Source organism: Charadrius vociferus, unplaced genomic scaffold (assembly GCF_000708025.1).
Source record: "Charadrius vociferus isolate BGI_N301 unplaced genomic scaffold, ASM70802v2 scaffold15, whole genome shotgun sequence".
NCBI lineage: Eukaryota > Metazoa > Chordata > Aves > Charadriiformes > Charadriidae > Charadrius > Charadrius vociferus.
In genome coordinates this window covers 2,251,476-2,274,028 of record NW_009650064.1, presented here as the reverse complement: position 1 = coordinate 2,274,028, position 22,553 = coordinate 2,251,476, and the positions used below count along the sequence as shown (strand labels likewise).

Below are 22,553 nucleotides of genomic sequence, written 5' to 3'. Positions count from 1 at the left end.
GCCGGTGTGTGGAGTGTCGGGCTGCGGGTCCCTGCCGGGGACGGGTCGGGTGTCGGCGGGTCGCTGTCCCCCTCCCCGGCGGGCGGCGGAGCGGGGAGGCGGCTGCCGGAGAGTTACTTGTGTTAAGAGAGGGGTTGGTGGTGACACAGCGCTCGTAACCGGAGAATGAGGTGTGATCTTACGTTTATCATCACATTGGAGATGAAGTTATTGGCTGAGCTTTAGTTATGTTGAAAAAAAAAAAAAAGGGGTAGAGGGTCTTTTCGTTTTCTGCTCACTCATAAGGAAAACAAACCACACTTCTTCACGAGTGGTTTTCTGACAGTACACGGGCTTGCTCAGGTATCCCGTGTCTGTTATTACAACATAATTTAAGAAGAACGGCGGATTTGAACAATTAAATACTGGCACTATTTAAGTTTTTCTTAGGAGCAGCAGTGAGGTAGAAGGCTGTGCGTACAAGTAGACCTTTGCAGGTCTCACTCACAGTGAATCTGCTCATAAAAGTAAGTCCAACCAGTAAAGTGCGTGTGTAATTTCCATATATTTGTTGCAGGACCAGAACTTTACGTAACAAAGAGAAATGCAATGGATTTGCTGTATAGCTGTGGCCAAAAAAAAAAGAAAAAAAAGAAAAAAAAGAAAAAAGAAATTAACAACATCTAAGCCAGCTATCAAAAAAACTGAAAAACAAAAAGCTGCAGTTACTATTTGGAATGTGTGTAACAAATGTGTATGAATAGTTTGTAACAAAAGTGTATGTATAGTTAAGCATGGAATCAAACCCCGTGCAGGACAGAACTTGGGTTTCATGAGCTTGTTCTGAAAACAATGGTTTTGTAAAGAAAATAATCTGGTGTCTTTAAATATGTTTGTGTATAGAATGAATTTACTGTCTTCCTAGTGTTTATCAGAACTAATTTAAGGTTTAAAATTGTATTATCATTAATTGCGCATATTGCAACTTCACTAGATTTGAGCAGTATCAAATTAAGATATCTGTATTTGCATAATGCCGCTAGACAAGCCTGTATCAGCTGTGCCATTCATAATCTGTATTTAAAATATCTGCATGTGCATATATCACCTTCCACTTCTCAGGCCAGGAGTTCAGTGGCAAATGTTGGTCCCCAGTCTTCACACGTCTCGATTTATCTTTTCATGTACAACAGTCCCTGAAGTTTCTTCTCCAAAGCTTCTTTCCTTCTGTGATGCGAATGCCGAGGTGTGGCCACGTTGTCCCTTTCTTCCCAAGGGGGAGCCACTCCCTGGGGCGAAACGTGCTGTCCTTCAGGACGCTTGTCTGTGCCCTCCCTTCAACAATGAAGTCAACTGCAAAATATTGCCAGGAGACTGCAGGGGGGGCTTCAGAGGGCATTTTTAATCTTTTGACATGATAATAAACATTATGACTGAATCCACACATTTTTAAAACAATGAAAATATAAATTATGCTAAACATGCTTAGGTATTCTTTGAAGATTTTTTTCTCTGTCATTCCAGAATAGTTGTCTTTTCGGTCCTGAATATTAGTTACAATAATTGCATTAATCCTGTGTGAAATCAAAGTATTTATTTGTTTTGTTCTGGGCTGTTTTCTTTACTTCTCTAGGAAACGCTTGACTTACTACTCAGTTGAGATCTGTGAAAGTTTTAAACTGTTCACTGGTTCAAAGAAATATGAATTATATGAAAGTCAGTAGAGGAATATCTGTTAATTTAAGGGTAATTGTAAGGATTTAGTTAGTTTGTGCTGGCAAGCTCTTTAAACAGAAGTGTTGGAAGAATGCACACTGACTTTTTTACATGTTGTGTTGATTTATGTTTTCTGATCCTCTTTAGTTGTAGCCTACATGTGAAAATGCATTTCCTGTAATTCCAATGAAAATATAGAGATATAATTGCTATGCCGTTTTTATGGAGCTGAGTTTCTGCTACCTGAGATTTCAGACATGTCAGGTGACAGAGGGGGTGACAGGCATGACAGCTAAACTCTTTTCCCAAGTGCTCTCACTGAGATTAGGAAGAAAAAAATGCAGTGGGTTTTTTTGATGGCACGTCACCTCTGCACTCAGATTGGAATTTGTTGTCTTCTGAGCGCTTCTATGCAATTATATTTATGTACCACCAGTGTCCTTAATTGGGTGTGGTACAGGCACTCCCGTGTTCACGTACTTAATGCTCTTTTACAGTTTAATCTGAAAAAGATTAAAAGAACCCACTTCCTAAGTTATCCATCCTCAAGATGTAGTTATTTCTGTGTATGATGGATAGGCTAAACAAAGGTAACCTGCTGCAAGGGTGCTTTTATGTTTCCCACTCAATCACGTTTTTAATACAAATAGAAAAATCTGACCTGTAGAGGCATTTATTTGTGACGCTTTTGTTTGTTAACTGCTGGAATGAATACACTGGCCCATAGGGATTTCTTTGGGCATGAAGAAATATAAGCAGTATCAAATTCAGAAGTAACTGAATAGTAACTCAATACGATGTATTAATAAGAATAATTTTAGAAACCATTTTTTAACACGATGATTGAGAAGATCCATTTGAGTGTCACATGATAAAAGAAAGAGACTTCTTAAGTCCTGGCATCCAAACTGTAGCCTGCTGAAGAAGTGGGCTGTGGAAAGGCTGCGGTTTTCCAGTTGGCGGCCATGAACTTGCCATGGTCATCCTGATTTACAACCCAGGGAACTGATACTCGCTTTTGCATTTCCTACTTGCAGTTCAGTTGGGATGAATCCTTCAAGTTTATTCACATTCGTTATTTTTAAAGGAGTTTGTTATTCTTAGCTGTGTCTGGTAAAAGGTATTGAAAAATCAGTTTTTTCATCATCAGTTTACTTCTGGCACGTGTGCCTGCGTGTACCCACAGAGAGGTAGCAGGTCATATGGTACCAGAGCAAATTATTGTATGTTATCAAGGTGTCAAGGTTATCAAAGGCTGTCTTTTGCATTTTTTTTTAGATTCATTGATGATGAAGTGTACAGCCTGCGTTGTAAAGTGAGAATTGGCATCAAGTGATGCTTGGGACAGATTTAAATTACCTGGAAATTGTTGAAGAGAGTTGTAGGGTGCAGAGGGCAAATCAGTACCTGTCAGAATTTCAGCTGCTCTTGAAGCATCCCAAGCCTCACATTTTGTGTGAAACCCGGGCTTTGTTGAAATTAAAGGAAATTTTGTCATTGAATTCAAAGGACTGATGTAAATGTGTGTGACATCCTTTTAGATGTCTGCATAGCCATAGTGCAGAATTTCACGCATATAATATATTTAAAAGTAGTGGAGTTTAGTGACACAACTGGAAAATGTGCCGGAGCAAGTGAATTCTTATGTACAAAAAGGTTACTGGAGAAGAATTACAGTTATCCAACATGCACTGAGAAAGAAGAAAGAGGCTTAGATCGGATGTGGTCACTACAAAGCCTACGTCTGTTTTTATGAGTGGGACTGTTAACTTGGTGCTTCCTCAAATTACATTGTGTGGATTGTTTGCTGTCATAAATTTGTGTTACAGCTTCCTTTTTATACTCTTATTTACATTCACTTCTGATTCGCATTTACACTGAGGTGTTGATATAAACTGTTAAACAGCAGGTTGCCAGGAGTGCAGCTATGGAACTGTTAGTCATGGCAAGATCTGTGTGCAGAACTCTGCCTGCCAAAAGGGAGTATATTTCCATTTAATGTCTTCTTTTGCCAGTTTTTGGGTGGTAGTGAAGCTACGAGATTCACAGGGAAAGTCAAATGCTTTGCAGGTGCTGAAGACAATTCAAGAGATAATTTATGATAATTTAAGACATAAATTAATTCAGAAAGAACTGGAAAGCATCTTGGTCTCCCAGTATGTTAGAAAAACAAAAGGCAATTGAAAAAAAAAAAAAAGCCACAGAATGTTCTTCAGCCCAAGGCAATCATGCCAAAAATAGCAAGAATTAGTTGTGTTAGCTCAGGAGAAGATACATTGACAGTTTTGCATATTGATGCCTACCGAAAGAAGTATCTGAGAGTTGCTGCAGGAGTTCAGTAGGAACAGAAGCACATTATACCTCCTGTCACCTGGCCGATAACTATCGGGGAAACTCGCTCGAGGGGTTGTGCGATCCCACATAGAAACCAGCAGGAGTGCTGCCATTGATGCTACTGAGTAAAGGATCGGGACATATTTAAATGTATCGCTGAACTGCGCGGTTGAGCACTGTTACTGGCTTCAGTGGCATTTCTCACCGATTAATCATTTGCTCATTCGTAGAGCTGGAATAAAGCTTGGCAGTTCCTGGACTCTGTTCCTGTGGTTAGGCCGCCAGATCACACTGTCCCTCTGGAGGTCCCAGTAGACAATAACAAGCAGACAATAATTTAACCAGAAATAGAAAATGGGGGAAGTAGTAACAATAAATTCATTAACACAGTAATTATTAAAGTGAAGAGAATCTTGCGCATTAAGTAGTTGTGCTTTAAAATTACCCTCTTTAAAAGAATAAAGTAATAGTAGGAGTATCAGGCAATGAAGAAAATGAGAATGACTGCGTCTTCTTGGGGGAATTGGCCTACTTTTTGGCCTTGGTGGTAAAGATGACCTTGTTTATGTGGAATGTTCATAGGCAGAGCCGAGGTGGAATTTGCAAGAAGGGTATCCTGCCCTGTGACAGGGTATCCACTGCAAAAGATGAAGTTTTAAAGACCTTGGCTTTATGTATGCTAACACACCGGAGATGGTCTGCTGTGCATCTCATGTAACAGTGGGCTGGATCATCTTAGAGGATAAAAATGACTCTGAAGACAGAATCTGCACAACGTTTAAGTTTATGGTCAATACTTTTTTTTGTGTTTGCTGCTCGGGCTGTGCTCAGGGGCTGACTGAGTCGCAGCCCGTCCATCAGCGCGCTGGGGCTGGGTCGCTCCCACTTCTGCAGCTCCCGGGGCTGACGCCAGGCTGGAGGCAGTACAGAAGTCATTCCCAGCAATTTGCATTTCTCTCTCCATTCCCAAGTGTTTTTACCAATTACATTCAGGTACTATACTGATGAATGAGATGTAGATGCCAAAATGGATAAGACCTTTTAAAAAAGAAGCATAGAGAAAGCTGTACTGTTGCTGGCAAAGTGGAGTGTGACTTAAACAACACGCTGGGAAACAGCTGGAAAATCAACAGAGAAAAGTAGAATAGACTGCAGGAGGAGTGATGTTCAAAGTACAACATACTTCAACCTGACTATATGGTGGAAATGCCCAACAGAGTTTGAAAGCTGTATTTCTCATATGGGTTGCATTTCTCCTCTGAGCTGCTGGTTACACTGCAGTGTGTACCTGAATAGCTAACAGGTAACTCAGGTACGGCTATAACAGCTGCAGCAAAGCTACAGTGTATGACAGGGTTCATCTCTGATAGTACCAAAGAAAACTGGAAAAAAACATGTCTCACTTCTATCTACATGCTGTAATTGTCATTTTTCAATGGCAAGGTCAACAGTGTAGTCAGAGCAGAGGCACACTGCATTGCCGTTGTTTCAATTGGAGAGGTAAATGTTTAACAGCAGTAGTTTGAAAATGGGTCATTACAGTGTGAAATTTGCTCAGAGTTTTGGGAACTGTGGTTATTCAAATAATGATATTTGCATAGTATCATTACTCATCCTAGACAAAGCTAGGAGGAAGAACTGTTTCTAATTTGTGTAATCTCAGTAGCCATCCAACTACTTGGCACCATCTATCTCATTAAGCCCTAATAAAGGGTGTTGAATTGTTTCAACACACTTGCTACATCATTCAAAAATGCTGCACAGATCCATCTGATAGTTTATGTAATGGCCCTGGCTATACCAAAAATAGTCAAGGTTGGGGTAAAGAATGGTGTTACCGCCATTATTTCATATTTAGAAAGTATCTCTCAATTCAGATAATACAAAAATAAAAGAGCAATTCGAAGCTCCTCAATATATACACTCTTCACTGTTTAAGAAGTTTTTATTGGCTCTTGGCACTGCATGGAGTAATTATTATGAATAAGTGCATAAGAATGCTATACATCCAGAAAACTGAACGTACATATAAACATAAAAACATTGCCACTCAAAACTGCAGTGATGATTTCTTTTTACTTAAGATGGTCATCCTTTGTCATTGGCAAAATCAAAGACTGGGTTTAAAGGTATCTTGTGGTGAAGATGTGCACCTATTTAGTGATTCCTTATGTAAATGATATATAAAATTAGAATGTAATTCCACAAAATTGCTTGCTCTATTTTTTCAGGATTTTAATAGCTTAGAGATGACACTGGTTTGCCACTGCTTTGCACTTTTTGGAGTCATGTGGATTGTTATACAGGATGTACAAAGTGGATATAAAATGCTACCGTTCTGTTTTCACACATACACAAAATATACACAAAGTCAGACCTATCGTATTTGAATGGTACGAACATCTGTCTGTGCGGAGATCGTAAGTGGTCCAAATGAGGGTTCCTGAAAAACTGTTTATTCAGGTCATTTGGCACGTGGGACATACAGCTGTGGGCTGCAAAGCCCCGTGCTTCTTCATTGTCACGTCTCTGTGTTCAGTTTTACAGCAACACTACGAGGCTTTTGGCAGGTGCATCCTCTGACCACACTTAGAAACCCAATGGTCTTATCAGTAACAGAAACAGAGACATCTGCAGAAGTGCTGGAAAGGCCTGAGTGGCTGTGTGCAGTTATGTTCCCGATTCACATCTTGCTATCAGGAGTAGTGTGTTTCTAAATAAAAGTAATTAGGATAGCATATTAATTCTGCATTTGATGTCTGCTGTTTTTATATTGCATCAGAACTAAACTTTTTTTGATCCCATATTTGAGACATTTCATAGAATCATAGAGTTGGAAGGGACCTTCAAGATCATCAAGTTCCAACCTCCCTGCCAAGTTCCAGCCATCCCTTAAATACCTCCAGGGATGGAGCAGACACAACTTCTCTGGGCAACCTGTTCCAGTGTCTCACCACACTCATAGCAAAGAATGTGCAACAGTATTTTTCCAAGTTAGATTCAAACCTTTATGGATCTCCGGTTGGACCGTCTAGTCAAGGGGTAGTTTACTAGCTCAGTGAATCTCAGTTTGGCAGCTGACTTGGAAACATATCTCACACAAATTTGAAGAAAACTTTCCTTCTTCGTCTTGCAGTCATACATTCGAAAAAAGAATAGCATAATAGAGATTTCCTGATCTCTTTTGAGCCAAATAGGTACCTGAAAATGTAAAAAATAGTTTGTTTTCTTATTGTGTGTTACAATCAAGATCTGTAATCAACATCTGTAAAACAAAGGATGCAACCAGACCTGCATATCCGGTTTGTTGTTACATAGTCAGAGCCAAGTAACCAAAGAGAGATGGAAATCACATCAGTACCAACACCTCTCATCCTTACAGGTGCGGTTATTTAGTTTTGATTCCCTGGGATGGCTCCCGGTCCATTGGCTGTCTTTTATCAGGGGTAGACTCTTTGTCAAGGGAATGGCCAAGCAGCAAACCTTCGTGCTGTGGTTCTGTATATACTTAGTTGGGATTTCCTGGGAGTGTTACATAGCACAGGTATTGAAAACAAGCTCTAAGCTGTCAGAAATGGCCATTTGTCCTTTTATATGTAGCACGGACAGTAGTGATTCTGAATAATAATATGGGGGATACAGGAATTTTAGAAACATTAAGTAATTACCATGTGTGTGGAAAAACAGCTCTTGTTAACAACTCAGGCTTATAAAAATGTTCCAGAAACTTTTGGGACTGTAAGTGTTGAAGAGCTTAAGCTGATGGATGCCCCACACAGACAAAAGCAGTTTCTGTTGTCTGATGCTCTTAAGAATTTGCTGAAGCGTCAGTTAGGACTGAAGAATGAACATCAGCACAGCAGTGAAATTGAAGTGACAGAATACAACTTTAAACACATTAAAAAGTGGGAGAGAGTAAGGATCAGGTGCCTGCCATAAACCACAGCGTTGCTTGGGAGCAGCGTGTGGTAAACTGACTTCACATCGTGTGGCCACAACAAGCCAGGGGCATCTTTTCCAGTTTGAACGTACAACCAGCGTTGCCATGAAAGGAAAATGAAATACAGACAAAGGATGCTGCAATCTGGCCAAAGCTTTATATCCCGGGAACAACTGAGATTCGTGATGGCTGTCTTGGGTCCTGTGTATGGGGATTCATCAAGAATGGAACGTGAAAGTTTCATACCAGCCTTTGACCAAAAGCTCAGGCAACAGTTTGCCAGTTGCATATTTCTCTTGGTTCTCTCTTTCTTTCAGTTTTTCTTAAGTGCTGTCTTAATTAACCTTAATCTTAATTAACCATGCTTCCAGTATGGCCAGAGGAAAGAGAGAAGAGGAAGCACAAACACACAGGACAAGAGCGAAGAAGTATTTCTTGACTGAAAATGAAAAACTAGTGGAACCTCCCAAGAAATTTAAAAATGCATAGTGCAAACTGAGGCTGTCAGTTCAGGCTCTCTCAGACTTTCCAAATCTGGCTGCTTCCATACTGAAGAGCCTCCCTACTGAAGGCAGCTCTGCTTTTGGGCTATCAGGGCAGGCCATCCCCATCCCAGTTGGAATTTCTCAGTGTTTTTCGTTCAGATGTTCATGGGAGTTAGAACTGGATTACGTCTTCCCTTCTGCCTTAAAAGTGCAAAGCCCTGCAGATGCTCTTTGGGCTTCATAAACGCTTACAGCATGCGCTGTGAAGAACCTTCATCAGAAGGGGTGTAACACAACGCTTCATAAGCAGGTCGTTAGCAGTGGCCTCTGAGAATCATTGAGGTGGGCTCAAAGCTTCTCAAACTGAGGCGATGGTGGAATCTGGGTTTCCCAAAGACTGCTTCAATTAGTAGATCCTAATCCATGGCTGCTGCTTGGGGTCTGTGGGTGTCACAGATGGAGAGAAACAACTCAGCTGTGGTTCCCAGCAGTGCTTCAACAAGAGCTAAGTGCCTGGTTCAGTGCGGTGTTTTGGCCGCATTCCAGCAGCATTTGGCTGTTCCAGACACAGAACTGTGCGGCTGCAGGGGAATTTAAAACCTATCCTGTCCCCCTTTTCTTAGGCAGGATCAAATGTTCTTTGACCGTCTCTGATGGTTTTATCTAGCCTGTTGTTAGCATGCCCAGAGCACATCTCTAGATATTTGAAGAACTTTACTCTTGAAAAATGGTCACTTACAGGCAACTAACTCCTGAGTTCAACTGAAAATACCAAAGCAGTTTTTATGCAGCATTTTTGGTGAGGCGAGGGGAGCAGAGAAGAGGCACCTCAAGCACTTGAGTGTGTTTCTGCAGCCACAGCTGCTGTGCACTCAGTGCAAGCCCTACCGAGAGACCAGCTACCACCTGGGGGTGGCATGACCAGCCTGCCTCTGCCTGCGCCAGCAGTGTCCTCTCCCACGGCTCTGTGCCTGGTGCTGAGCAGCTGGAAGCTCTTCCTGAGAGCGAGCTGAGAGCTCTCGCTCTCCCCCTCCGCAGGAGATTTCATCTGGCTACATCCCAGATCACGGAGGGATTCTGTTGCATTCACTGCAGCTTTCGACTTGTCCTCATCTGATATTGAAGATGGTATCAGTAGTTTTGCATCCCCTAATTTGCAAGTGATTTGCACTCCCAAGTTGTGGGAACAAATAATTCCACGCGTAATGCAGAAAATGTGGCCTGTGGAGTCTATTTGCAGTAACCATATTAGTTAAATTACCAGTGTGATTAACTATAAGAATGAATGTGCCTTCATAAATGCTAAAGCAATTATTTCTGGTAATTTATTCCACTCCTTACAATATGGCCACAAGAATCTGAACTAGTGTTTTTCAGATAATATATTCCATATTTTGTGATGGGGACTTGAGAGAAATTTCTTCTTTCTAGGGCAATTAGATTATACTAATTTGGAGAACATTTTCAATGTTCCTTATTAGAGTTTAGTAAATTGTGAGTAAGATGATTTTCAGTGTAGGTGGTCAGCAGCAGACTTAGCAACAAAGTACACTACTAGACTCTCTTGTTTCCACATCCTTTCATTTGGTAGGATCAAAAACAACGTGCATGAGGTGATTGTAATCATAACACTTTATGATTATAAAACCAGCCCCCACTTTTACAGTGGCACCAGTTACATGTTTACTTCTGTGTTAGTGGCAGATGCTCCCAAATTATTCATCTAGTTAGATTAGCATCACCTCAGTTCGGCTCATTCAACTGTGTGTGTGTTTTCACAATTGTTATTGGGAAATGATCTGTTTTAAAAGAAAAAGAACAACTTTAAAACTTATTGTTGGTTTGTCCCTTTTGGGCTGGGTCCATTACAGAATGCAGCCACACAAGTAGTTGAAATAGCATAACAGAGGAGGTTTTAATTTCCAGGCAGGAATGAGGGAAAACAGTTTGGATCTGCTGGAGTGGTGAAACCTTCAGCCACGTCTTCCACCAGCTACAGCTTGGAAGTATGGCACCAAAGGCTATTGCTTTGAGTTGAGTAACTACTTCGCATTTTCATTGCTACTTGCAACATTTTAATGTTGAATTCATGAAACACAATTATGGCTTATATAAATACTGTATTTGCTTTTAAAGTGTTTGAGGGATTGTGGGATTATATTTGGTTTGTTATGTTTTTCCAGGGACTGGTGTATTGCTAGGATTGTGGGCAATCGAGTGTAGGTATTTCTCATGCATATTATTAGATATTAGTTTAGCCAAGCTCAATCTGAAAGAATATTCATCTCTAAAGCAGTGGCTCAGGAGTCATGTCTGTGAACTGGGCCTTCTTCTGTACTTCTATTCCAAATTGCTGTTTTGCGGTTAAATCTTCAGTTCTTTTTTCAAGAAGCATCAACATCATGATTAGGAGCCTTATTGCTGAAAGGTCAGACCTTTCTTTTTTAGGACCATCAGAGAGCTCTGCCTGTTTGTATTGAAAACTGGAAAATAGTTATTCACCTAGCCTCCTTTCAGCCCTCCTTAAATTTAATGTTAGGGTCAAAGTAATTAGTTTACCACCAGCACTTACACAAAAGTTGGATATACTATGCATGCCTAACTTTCATGCTGTATCAAAGTTGTATGTTCTCAGCTGTCGCACTGTCTTCATGTGAACCAGAGCACTTATTTCAGTTAAAATGAATGCAAGAAAGTAAAACTGCTTGAAAATAAGATTCAGAGGGATGCTAGGAACAGCTGGTGAAACACATATGCCTCTATGGAGACTAGAATGGCAATTGCACCAGTTCTGCCTTGATTTCTCAGTAAATTGATGTGCAACAGATGTGTTGATTTTTTTCTGTGAATTTTCTGCTAGACTGAAGGCGTACAAATGTATAATTCTAATTCAGAAAAATATCTGCCTTACTAATTAGTAAAAGTTACTATATACTCCTTCACACGTCACGTATTCAAACATATAGTTATCCCAAACCCCAAAATCTTTGAAAGATATTGTATGAAAAGATTGAAGAATCATGCAAGATGGAGATGTTCCGTTAAATTTGCATGAGAGAATTCTTATTTGCAACAGTGAACTGAGAATGGCTGCTATTCAACAAGGCTGATCAAAAATTAATGCTTACTAATCAAAAGAGCTCTTACAACAAAAGAGTAATACCCTGTAACAATACTTTAATGAAAAGAGCATGGGGCCTTCAAGAGTTGTGAGCCTTTCACATGTAACTATGACGCAGTGTACCTTATCTACAAAACTGTAGCACAAATTTTTCCAGGCAGTTTTGTTGGAATATTTCTTTGATATGAGTGATTGGATTTTAGAACAACCCTGGACCAGTGTTGGAAGTCAGCTGCCAGCTTTCATTAGTTTAATATAAATAATAAAACCAGCAGACACTTGGAACAGTACAACCCAATAGAAATTAAATTGTTGACTTCTGCCCTTCATTTTTCATGTCATGTTAGCCTTGTATTTTTTTTTATTTGTATTTATTGCACCAGATATTGATGGGCATTTTCAGAAGTAGTTTTGACATAGTGAGAAAAGTATTTCCCTCTGTTGAGTACTAAATTCACGTGGGTAGCTGAAGTTCAAGAGCAGAATTATTACTTCTGTTATTCTTCATGTACTGATTAAAAGTTATGGTCTTAAGGAATGTGTAGAAGGCTTGTAGTAAGTAATATGATTTGAACCACTCATGATCCTGTTATAGAAATGTCTCACTACTGCTAAATATTGCAGTGTTTTTAAATCTTTCTTGACAAGGTACTAGTAGGTTTTCAAGGTGTTTTGGGTGTCTATTTCCCACTTCACTAAAATTCCCATGTTCTTTATCTGATCTGTTAGCCCCTCCTGACTGGAGTGCCTCAGGTATGTCCCTGTGAGACTTCAACCCACCCTGCAGCCTGTAGGACAGAGTGACACTGAGTGGAGACATTGACATCGATGTACCTCTCCTATTCCCTGTCCAAGGATGTGGGTCCTCTTACTCTAAGCCAGCCCCTGAGCTCGTGTGTCCTCCTCAGGGCGTGAGAGTCCCTGTTCCAGTACAATCTCCTCCCTTTCTCATTTCCTTTCTCATATCCCTCAGGCATCACTGACCCCACCGGTCCAGCTTGTGTCATCTGGTACATGACAAGCCAGAGGAGACGTAAAGGGTAGCAGAAGCTAGTAATGACTGCAGAGGACGGGTGACTCCCTAGATATCCTAGGACCTTGGATATACTCTGTCCTTATTGTAGCAGTATGTAAGAATTCTGGTATCATTCAGTGTTGTGTAAGTTTGGAGTTATTGCTCTTTTATAATATCAGTATATCACTGTGCTGAAGTCAGGAGGGTATTGAAAAGATAAAAGAAATTTGAATACAGAATTGGTAACAGCATTTAAAATCAGAAATGAATGGAGTGACTGTCGTATGTAAGAAACACTGAAGCTTCATTCCTACTAATTTTTTTTTTTTTTGGTGGTGCTTCCAATATATTTTCTAGCTGAGGTCTTGATCAAAGTTCCTACACTCAAATGCTACTATATTAAGTTTTGAGTATTTTTTCCCTTGTCTGATACCCAGCTATCTGTCACTTTGCTGTTTTTACAAATAAAATTAAACTATGCAAGCAGGTGCAAAAACTGTTACTCTTGGAGGTGGTAATAAAGGTTCATATTATGCATAAAAGTCAATACTATAATTTTTAGATACAAAGTTGAAGCAGCTAGTGAAATGAGAGGAGGGTGAATAGAGAGGACAGAATTGGAAGGGTTCTTGATTTGTTGTTTACTGTCCTCACTAATGGATATCTGTAACTTGATTTAGCAGATAATGATGAAATGTTTTTAAATCAAATAATTCATCTGAATTAGTACATTCCTCAGACGTTGCAGGTTTTGACGTAATGGTAACATTTTAATTGAATTCCTAAGAGGGATGTATTCATCCAGAGAAAACATATTTTAAACACACTAGACTATGGATAATGTAAATCTGGTTAGCTCCGTGGGCAGATTTGTGTTTTGTGTATGCTGCCTGCCTTGGAAAGCAGGCAGTGACAGAACCAAAGTCCCGTAAAAGAGGTTTACGATGCTGCTTGCCTATTATTAAAAAAAAAAAAAAAAAAAGGTAATTTTAAAATGAAAGATTTGGTACAGGTCAGTAATTTCTGCCTTCGAGTGTTTCTGGCAGGTGGAGCGGTGGTGCGCCACCCGCAGCAGTGCCCTGCAGGGCCGCCCAGCTGCGGTGGCACGGTGCAATGGGGGCTTCTCTTTTGTCTCCGCAGAAGCAGGGGGCAAGAAGCTGCGGAGCACCGTCCAGAGGAGCACTGAGACAGGGCTGGCCGTGGAGATGAGGAACTGGATGACCCGTCAGGCCAGCCGGGAGTCGACGGATGGGAGCATGAACAGCTACAGCTCTGAGGGAAAGTAAGCAACAGTTATTACTGTGGTTGCCTGATGCTTCTCCATGAAACTTGTAGTTAGGCAAAGGTGAGGTGGGCACTGCAGGTCCTGTTCAGTCAGAATTCCCTTCACAAGCTAGTGTTGCTAGCTAGCCTTCCCCTGTGACCGAAAGAGTCTCCCGTTGCTGGTGCAGGAAGGATGGGGATCGTTTCTGCAGTGCTGTGAGGACGGCGCCTGGTGGCTCAGAGCCATCAGTATGTGGTGTGGCAGGAGGGGAAGCAGGCACAGTGCACCAGGTAAAACACAAAAAAGGACACATTCTCTTCTGAAAACTCCTCGTGTATGTCTGAAGTTTGCATAGCAAAGCATTTCCAGAGTATTTCCAGGTGTCATTCACTGGGCTCAGGACTTTTTCAAAGATTCTGTTAATTAATCCTGAAAAAATGGTCTTGGCAGAAGTATGAGACTTTCATGTATCGTGCTTTTCATAAAAGCCCAGGTTAAAGATTTCTGAGTGGTATGTTAAAGACATTGCCCAGAAAAATCTTATTGTGGATAATGGTATTCACAGCACTGGATGATACACCTGTACTGGACAATATATCTTACATGTCCAAGTTGATGCACTATGTGCACTTGAGATGGACATTTATTTATGGCTGGTCATTACAAATCTCATTAGTTCTTGTTGCCTTGTAATGGGTCACAGATAATTTATGGCCAGAATTTGAATTTTAAGTTACTTTGGTCATTTGCCATAATGGATTTCAGCTCTGTTATTGAATATATGTCATTCTCAAAGACATTTTTAACAAAATGTTTATAATGAATGCTGATTTTAAAAGGTGATTTTAAAAATAGTGTCCAGTATTCAGTTTAATGTAATAATTTTACTGGGTACATTTGACATTCAACCATTGAGTTGCTGTTGACTGAGAAATGTGAGCAATTTTACCTTCATGTAACTGAGTTACTGGTAAGGGCATTAGTATCTTATCGAACTGGTCTCATATGAATCCTGCAATAATTAACAGTGGTCTTTAATATATTGGGAAAAGAGAGCATGCTGGAAAACTATTACTGTGGAAATTAGACCCAGTGAGGATTAGCACTTCCTTCACCTGTTTGTTTATATGCTGGAGACCAAATTGCTGCTTATTGAACACTGGGAAGTTTTGAAAATTACACTCATTGTTTTGTAATCTTGTAGGTGTAAATAAGTTCCTTGTGAGCAGTAGTACCAGAAATAATTTTGCTAAATGCAAAACATCTAGAAAACAAAAAAAAAAAAGGTAAATTCAAGTGTATTTATTTATTTTCTTTTTAATATTATTTTTTAGTTTGATTTTCCCTGGTGTGAGGTTGGCTGCAGACAGCCAGTTCAGTGATTTTCTGGATGGACTTGGTCCTGCCCAGCTTGTAGGGCGACAGACTTTGGCAACACCATCAATGGGTAAGCATTTATGTCCTACAGATATAATATAATCTCCTAGGTCTGGTAATTAGAACATAGACATTATCTAGATTCTCATTCTTTAAATATGGATTTCCCATGTGGTTTTGAACAACTCACTTCAGACCAAAACTATAATCTCAGCCAAAGTTGAACATAATTGTGGATGCTCATTAGGACACTCAAAAGTAGAAAGGTGCTTTGAAAAATTCAGTCTTTTCTGCTTCAGTTTTCCATCTTCAAAATGTGGTTAATGAGACAAAGCCTTTCTCTGAATCACTTGGATAGCATTGAATAAAAATGTGAATTTAGGTGCAAAGTATTTGTTGCTATTGTACTTACAGATTTTTTTTTTTATATATTTACAAGTATCTTTTCATACCTTGTCTTAAACTAGAGGCACGGTGAAGAGATTTCAAGCAGGCTTACAGAACTGCTGCTTACTAATTTCCTTGCTGCCTTTTCAGCTGAGATTCTTAAGACAAAAAATAACCTAATTTGAGTTATAGGGGCATGAGAAAAGGGAGACAAGGTGTTATTGTAGGGTTTTTTAATTGTTTACTAACATAAATATCAGTGAAAGAGGATACATATTAAGTTATCTAGTAGTATTAAAATCCGGATCATACTTGCTGGTGGAATGCAGGCAACACAAGCCATCACGTATCCATCCTAGCACTTCCCATAGCTTCTCATATGTTTAGATCTTTTTGAATTACAATGCCAGGATTTCTTTTCTTTTTCTAGGAGATATCCAGGTGGGAATGATGGACAAGAAAGGACAATTGGAAGTAGAAATAATCCGAGCTCGTGGCCTTGTTGTAAAACCAGGTTCAAAGACACTGCCAGGTAAGGAAGAAAAATCTTAGCAACAAGAAGAGAATTCTAACAGAAAAATCCAACAAGCCCCCAGTTCCTGAGGCTTTGCTGTTCAACTTAGGTAAACTCTTAGCAATTCATATGTCAGTAGGTTACAGTGTTGTATACTGAAATGTAAAATGTACTGAAACGGTATACAAGCTTGCAGTAGGTGCAAAAAGTCAACCCTGCTTCAGGAGGAAAAGAAAATCAGACTGGTGTCTGAGTTACCAGAAGACACAAAAGTATTATAGTAATAACAAATGCATCCTTGGTTATGGGGTAGAAAGGAAAGTACATACTGAACATGGGATCTAGGAATCTTTTGGGGTGAAGGGGGTATCAACAAGAGGTGTGGAATAGGTACCTCCTTGAAAAGTAGACCAGTGTTTGATACTTACTGCTTATTTTATAATATGATGTCCTATAACACTACGTGAAAAGGACAATATAATGATATTTTTAGCAAGCTCTTCTGCTAAAATAGAAATTGTGTCAGAGTCTTTTCTTCTCTGATTTTCACCTTGTAGATAATTTTAAATTATTAACAATTTGGAGCATTGATCCAAATCTCACCAAAGTCAATGCAAGTCATTCATTTACTTAATAGGCCTATTTTGCATACTGCACAGTGTAGGGACACTATATATAGGAATATCTGATTTTTCCAGGTCAAAATCTGAATTGTTTCATGGCAAAAGAGACATACAAAAAGAAGTAAAGAAAAGATTGTACAAGGGAGAAAAGTAAAGAAATTGCACAGATGTTTTGCATGTGAATAAATGCTAATAGTGCTTTTGGAGATTTGTTCATTTAAGTTCTATATCCAGTAAAAGGCAGATTTTATCATATGGCGATAGAACGTTACATCTGTTATGCAAAAAATCTGGACTTCTTTACTTACTGTTCTTTATTTTCTTTTTTCTAAGCACCATATGTAAAGGTGTATCTATTAGAAAATGGAGTCTGCATAGCCAAAAAGAAAACAAAGGTAGCAAGAAAAACGCTGGAACCGCTTTATCAGCAACTCCTATCATTTGAAGAAAGCCCCCAAGGCAAAGTTTTACAGGTAATTTGCATCAATATTCTTCTGACTCTGAAATGTTGCCTGTACAATTATCATTGAATGAGTTTCAAACTTCCTTTCATGCTTTATTTGGCAAGTTCTGCTATTTCTAAGGCTTGTTGAGCACATAAATACTACAGTAACGACTGTTGACGCAAGTAGAAAGTGCTGACCAAAGGTTCATTCTAGATTATTTTGACTCTAATATATGTATGGGCTCCTTCTCTCACTGGACTTTCTTTAGTATTATGGATAACTGCTCTATTACTGCCCAGGTCATTTCTGTCACTGCGTCATGGTTATTATACACAGAAATGAACTATATCAGCAGTCAAATATTTCATTCCTTACTGTAATTAAATAAGCAGAGACATTTGAAAAATCAGCTTGCATAGCTCGTCATTTTTGCTGAAATCTTTCTATTTTCTTGTGTTTCCTTTGCTAACAGATAATTGTTTGGGGAGACTATGGACGTATGGATCACAAGTCCTTCATGGGAGTGGCACAGATACTTTTAGATGAACTGGACCTGTCCAACATGGTGATTGGGTGGTTCAAACTCTTCCCTCCTTCTTCCCTAGTAGACCCAACTTTAGCTCCTCTCACTAGAAGAGCTTCCCAATCATCTCTTGAAAGTTCAACAGGACCTTCGTATGCTCGCTCATAGCAGCTGTGAAACTGTTGTCATAGCAACCAGCGTTACAAAAAAAAAAAAAAATTACAGGTCGCAAACCCTGGTAACACTGCATGCTTAATGTTGTGTCTTCTGAGCCTGTTTCTAGGGCTGCAACGCGATCCTGTGTTCTCAAGGAAGTTGCACACATTGTGCCCTACGGAAGGCCCTCAGGTGAAGGACTGAAGTCATGAAGAACTGATAGGTTTGGAGTTCAGGGACACTCAGTTTTGGTCCAATCTGAAGCCATGGACTAAACTAAAAGAATCAATCTGTTTCATGCAACAAAAGTCCTTTTCAATGGCCTATCTGTTTTGTTGCTCCCGTTTCTTTATTTATCTGCCCTCCCCTCCTAAAGCTTGATTATGCCACAGAAATGGAGTTACCCTCCCGTGAAGCCATGTTACAAGTCAGTGGATTAGCAGACATTGGAAGAAAAGAAGAATGTAAGGATGCTGGAAAAGTCAGCTGTTGTTTGAAACAGTTGCTTGAGATCTGAAAACTCTTCATACTGGAAAGGTTCAAGACTTAAAGTGGCGGGCTTCATACCTCCAGCTATAGATACAGTGAAACCCCAGATGTGATGGACTCTCTGAAAAATAAAATTCTGTGGATATACTGTACTGTATGAAATTAAAGAAACTTTTTTGCATGGACACAGATTTAGCTGAACACTTAAATTATTTTCTTGGGGCTGCAACTTGCAAAAAAAAAAAAAAGAGAATAAATCAGCCATTTTCAACAATTTATATTATTTTTAAAAATAAATTTCACTAGTGCATGGTTTTAAAGGGAAGAGAATGCAACAGGGTGATACAAAGACACACCACGTTTATCATTCTTTAAACCAGTCATGGTCTGTATTTTTGCAGACGTATATTAAAAATAAAAAATAATTTCTAGCAGTTATTTAAAATTCTGTTTATGTGACAAGAAATAAGTGTAATATATTAAATTTATTTAAATGTAAAAGGTACAAGCCTTGTAAAGTTCAACATAATGTGCAAATTGTACACTTCTTTTACCTCCTCCTTTCTCTATCTCTCCTCCCAGTCTCCCTTCTACCTTTTGCTCTTTTCCCCCCTCTACCTCCCAGGATGATCATCATATTCTAAAATGGCTACCTTTTGACTTACTACTCTCTTATGCCCCATGTTTGGTTCAGGGTTGCAGATTGTTCTGCATTTCTGAATTATTTGAGAAAAATATTGTTTAAGAACTTACTTTTTTTCAAGCATGTTGAAAAGGATTTTGCAACATGGCTTGGGAGTACATTAATGTAATTCAGCATGTATTTGATAAAGAAGATATTTGAACTTTTTGCAATTTATTGTACAGTGCATGGTAACTTATTTTCATTTTTTCTCACCTTCAAATTGAATTCTACAGCAAAATACTGGAATCATGTGGCCATTGTAAGATGTCTTCAATAAATTTGTTTTCAGCACCAGCATCTTTCATTCAAAGGTTGAACTATCATTTCTTGAAGGTTTTTGGAAAGAGAAAAAATTAAGTACCTGGTTGATTTTTAGAAAATAAATTTAAACACTTTTATTTGCACTAAACCAAATTAATTGCTACATTTTTGAGATTACAAAAGCAACAAAGGTTACTAATTCGTACAGTTCTTCTGCTGTAAAGTTCAATTTTCATAAACTACATTTGTGTTGCAAAAGACATAATTGAGTAATATCAGTCTGAAAAATTCAAATCTTTGGTTCGTAAAATAGCCTTAAAGAAAGCTTATCTGTACCACTACGACAGCTATTGGACACCATTGCCAGAACCCTCACTGCAGTCAGTGGATCTTCAAACCCCTGGTCTTTTGTAGCAGACAGTAACTGCCGTTGGGTGGTGCTGCAAGTTCAAGCTTCTCATTAAATTACATTATTTAAAGGGAATGTAACTGGCTAACGTTTAATAACAAAATATCCTTTTTTTCTGGGTCTTTGTATGCCTTTAATACCTATATAAGGTTTAATATTGAAACCTTGCAATAATTTTTGAAATATACATTACACCTTTAAGGCCACACACAATTATTCTGATTTTATTTGAAAATCTATTAAAGTTTCCCATTAAGAAATTGTACATGCCTCATAAGAGGGCAAAAGTAATAACAGTATCACTTAAAATGCCTTTTACTTTGTGCAATATCATATAAATCAAGATTGTGTCTTGTCTTCAGAGTTTATATAATGGATTATTGTTAAGTTAATGGACAGACTGGTAAAATTATATTTATTGAAATAATTTAGACATCTGTCTACCAGCAGCAAATAAATACTACTAACATGCAGTCTACAATATCCCCTAGGATATTAAACAAAAATACATAACCATTTTCCTGATACTGTGAGATGTGCTCACACATTCTTGTATGCATAGTCCTATATAAATTATTTCAAATTTTAAAATCAAGGACATGACGCATGGAAGGTTTGTACATACTTGTCATTATGCAGTATTTATTTTAAAAAAAAATTAATGTATTTTTTTTAATTTTCACACGTCTGCAACTCTACTTATGGTTTAGTCATGTAAATAGCACTATTCCAGTGATCACTGCTGTCTTGTACATAGTACGTTTTAAAAAGTTAAAAGGAATTACAGTTGGGGGGGAAAAAAAAAGGGCAGATTAGGCCTGTAACGAACACCAACTAATGTAAATCAAACTCATTCTGGTGATGGTATTTAACACTTTAAATAAAACATTTTCTTTACAGAACTTGTGTGCAGCGCTTTGTTGTTTTTCTCTGAGGGGGTCAGCAGCATCCTTTAGCAGAGTTTGTGGGAAGCAGCACTTGCAGCTGATGAACAAGCAAGCTTTTCTGCTCAGAACAGTGCTGCAAATGAAATGCCGTTTTTAAGATAACACATCCACTGCCAGAAGTTTTCGGACCATGTGTGTGCGCACAGGCAGGGCGAAGGGGGAGGCCGGGACTGCCTCTCCCCCAGCCAGGCACTGGGCTCTGCACCTTGGCCATGTTCCTCTTCTCCCATGCTGAAACAGGCACGTGGCTCCAGGGCCAGAGCTGGAGCTCAGCTGCCTAATCCTGGCTGCAAGGATGCGCTCAAACTCCATTATCACCGGGACTGTGAAGTGTTGGTGCCAGCTGGTGTGGAGTGGTTGTGCCACCCGGTTAGGCTTCCAGAGTTTGAAATGGGTGGCCACACTCGAGGTGGCTGTTGGGGATGGTTGTGGATGGAACTCCTGGGATCTGTTGGGAGGGCAGTGCCCAGCCTCCCCAGGGCAATGCCAGCAGTGTTCCTCACCCAGGTACAGTTCCTGTCACCACTTCATGCACTAGGAAAGCTGTGGCCTTTGATTTTCAGCTGTTGAACTATAATAGTAAACAGGTTGGACTGTAAGAAAAGTAAGTTTGTAAGCTTCCACCCTATCACAGAATCACAGAATCACAGAATGGTCAGGGTTGGAAGGGACCTCTGGAGATCATCTAGTCCAACCCCCGTGCCACAGCAGGGTCACCTACAACAGGTTGCACAGGACGGCGTCCAGGCAGGTTTTGAATGCCTCCACAGTGGGAGACTCCACAACTTCTCTGGGCAGCCTGTGCCAGTGCTCTGCCACCCTCAAAGAAAAGAAGTCCCTCCTCACGTTAAGATGGAACTTCCTATGCTCAAGTCTGTGCCCATTACCTCTTGTCCTATCACTGGGCACCACTGGAAAAATACTGTTCCCATCCCCCTGGCACCCTTCCTTTAAGTATTTATAAGCATTAATAAGATCCCCCCTCAGTCTTCTTTTCTCTAGACTAAAAAGTCCCAAGTTCCTCAGCCTTTTCTCGTAAGAAAGATGTTCCAATCCCCTAATCATCTTTGTAGCCCTTTGCTGGACCCTCTCCAGCAGTTCTCTGTCCTTCCTGAACTGGGAAGCCCAGAACTGGACACAGTACTCCAGATGCGGCCTCATCAGGGCAGAGTAGAGGGGAAGGATGACCTCCCTCGACCTACTGGCCACACTCTTCTTGATGCGAGGTTTTTTAGTTATTTTTATGAGCAGAGCACAAACGAGGGCAAAGCACCCAGCCAGCAGTGGTGGTTGTTGGGGCTTACGCAGTCTCTGCAGTGGGGAGCAGGTGGTGGTCCAACACCTCTTATGTTGTCCCCCCATCTCCATAGCTGGAGAGTGGAGGCTTTTCTCGCTGCCTGACTCCTCAGAGGCAGCAAAGGCAGTGGTGACTGGGCAAAACCCAGCATTTACTGAAGAGTGAGAGGCTGGCTGGGAATTTGCACAGGAAAATCTGTGCATTTGATCCCAGATAGATGGAAGAAAAGCACTGCAGTACTGTCAGGAGAGAAAACTCCAGGAAAGCAAGTGGATTGGGGGCAGAGCCCTGGTGGGAACTGTGATGAAGGAAACTCCAATGGTTTGTTGTACTGCATCTGAAAGTGGAATGCTGGGGGAACGGACCCAAACTTCTGGTGGGCTAAACTGCTATCATCCCAGCAGGTTGCTCTTCTCCTCTGCTGAGGATGACATTGCTGTTGAAGGGTGACAGGGCAGGCAGGTATCTGGGTGGGAGCTGGGCTGTGACTGCGGGGGAGGCTGCCCAGTGCCCTGCAGCACATCACCTCCAGCCCGCGGTGGGGTGGGCAGCACGGCAACAACTCCCACTCCTGCCACAGCTGAA

The 22,553-nt window shown here is 40.1% G+C and overlaps 1 protein-coding gene across 3 annotated transcripts in view; it reads left to right on the top strand.

The window, feature by feature from the left end:
• RIMS2 (regulating synaptic membrane exocytosis 2) overlaps positions 1 to 18,603 on the top strand; it is a 340,994-nt gene extending 322,391 nt beyond the window's left edge. For all 3 annotated transcript variants that reach the window (XM_009891810.1, XM_009891808.1, XM_009891809.1), the window contains 5 exons: positions 13,731 to 13,872; positions 15,189 to 15,301; positions 16,049 to 16,150; positions 17,089 to 17,228; positions 17,674 to 18,603. In XM_009891810.1, coding sequence (XP_009890112.1) covers positions 13,731 to 13,872; positions 15,189 to 15,301; positions 16,049 to 16,150; positions 17,089 to 17,228; positions 17,674 to 17,892 — 716 coding nt within the window. In that variant the 3' untranslated portion in view covers positions 17,893 to 18,603. The remainder of the gene's footprint in view (positions 1 to 13,730; positions 13,873 to 15,188; positions 15,302 to 16,048; positions 16,151 to 17,088; positions 17,229 to 17,673) is intronic.
• The last annotated feature ends 3,950 nt before the right edge of the window (positions 18,604 to 22,553 follow it).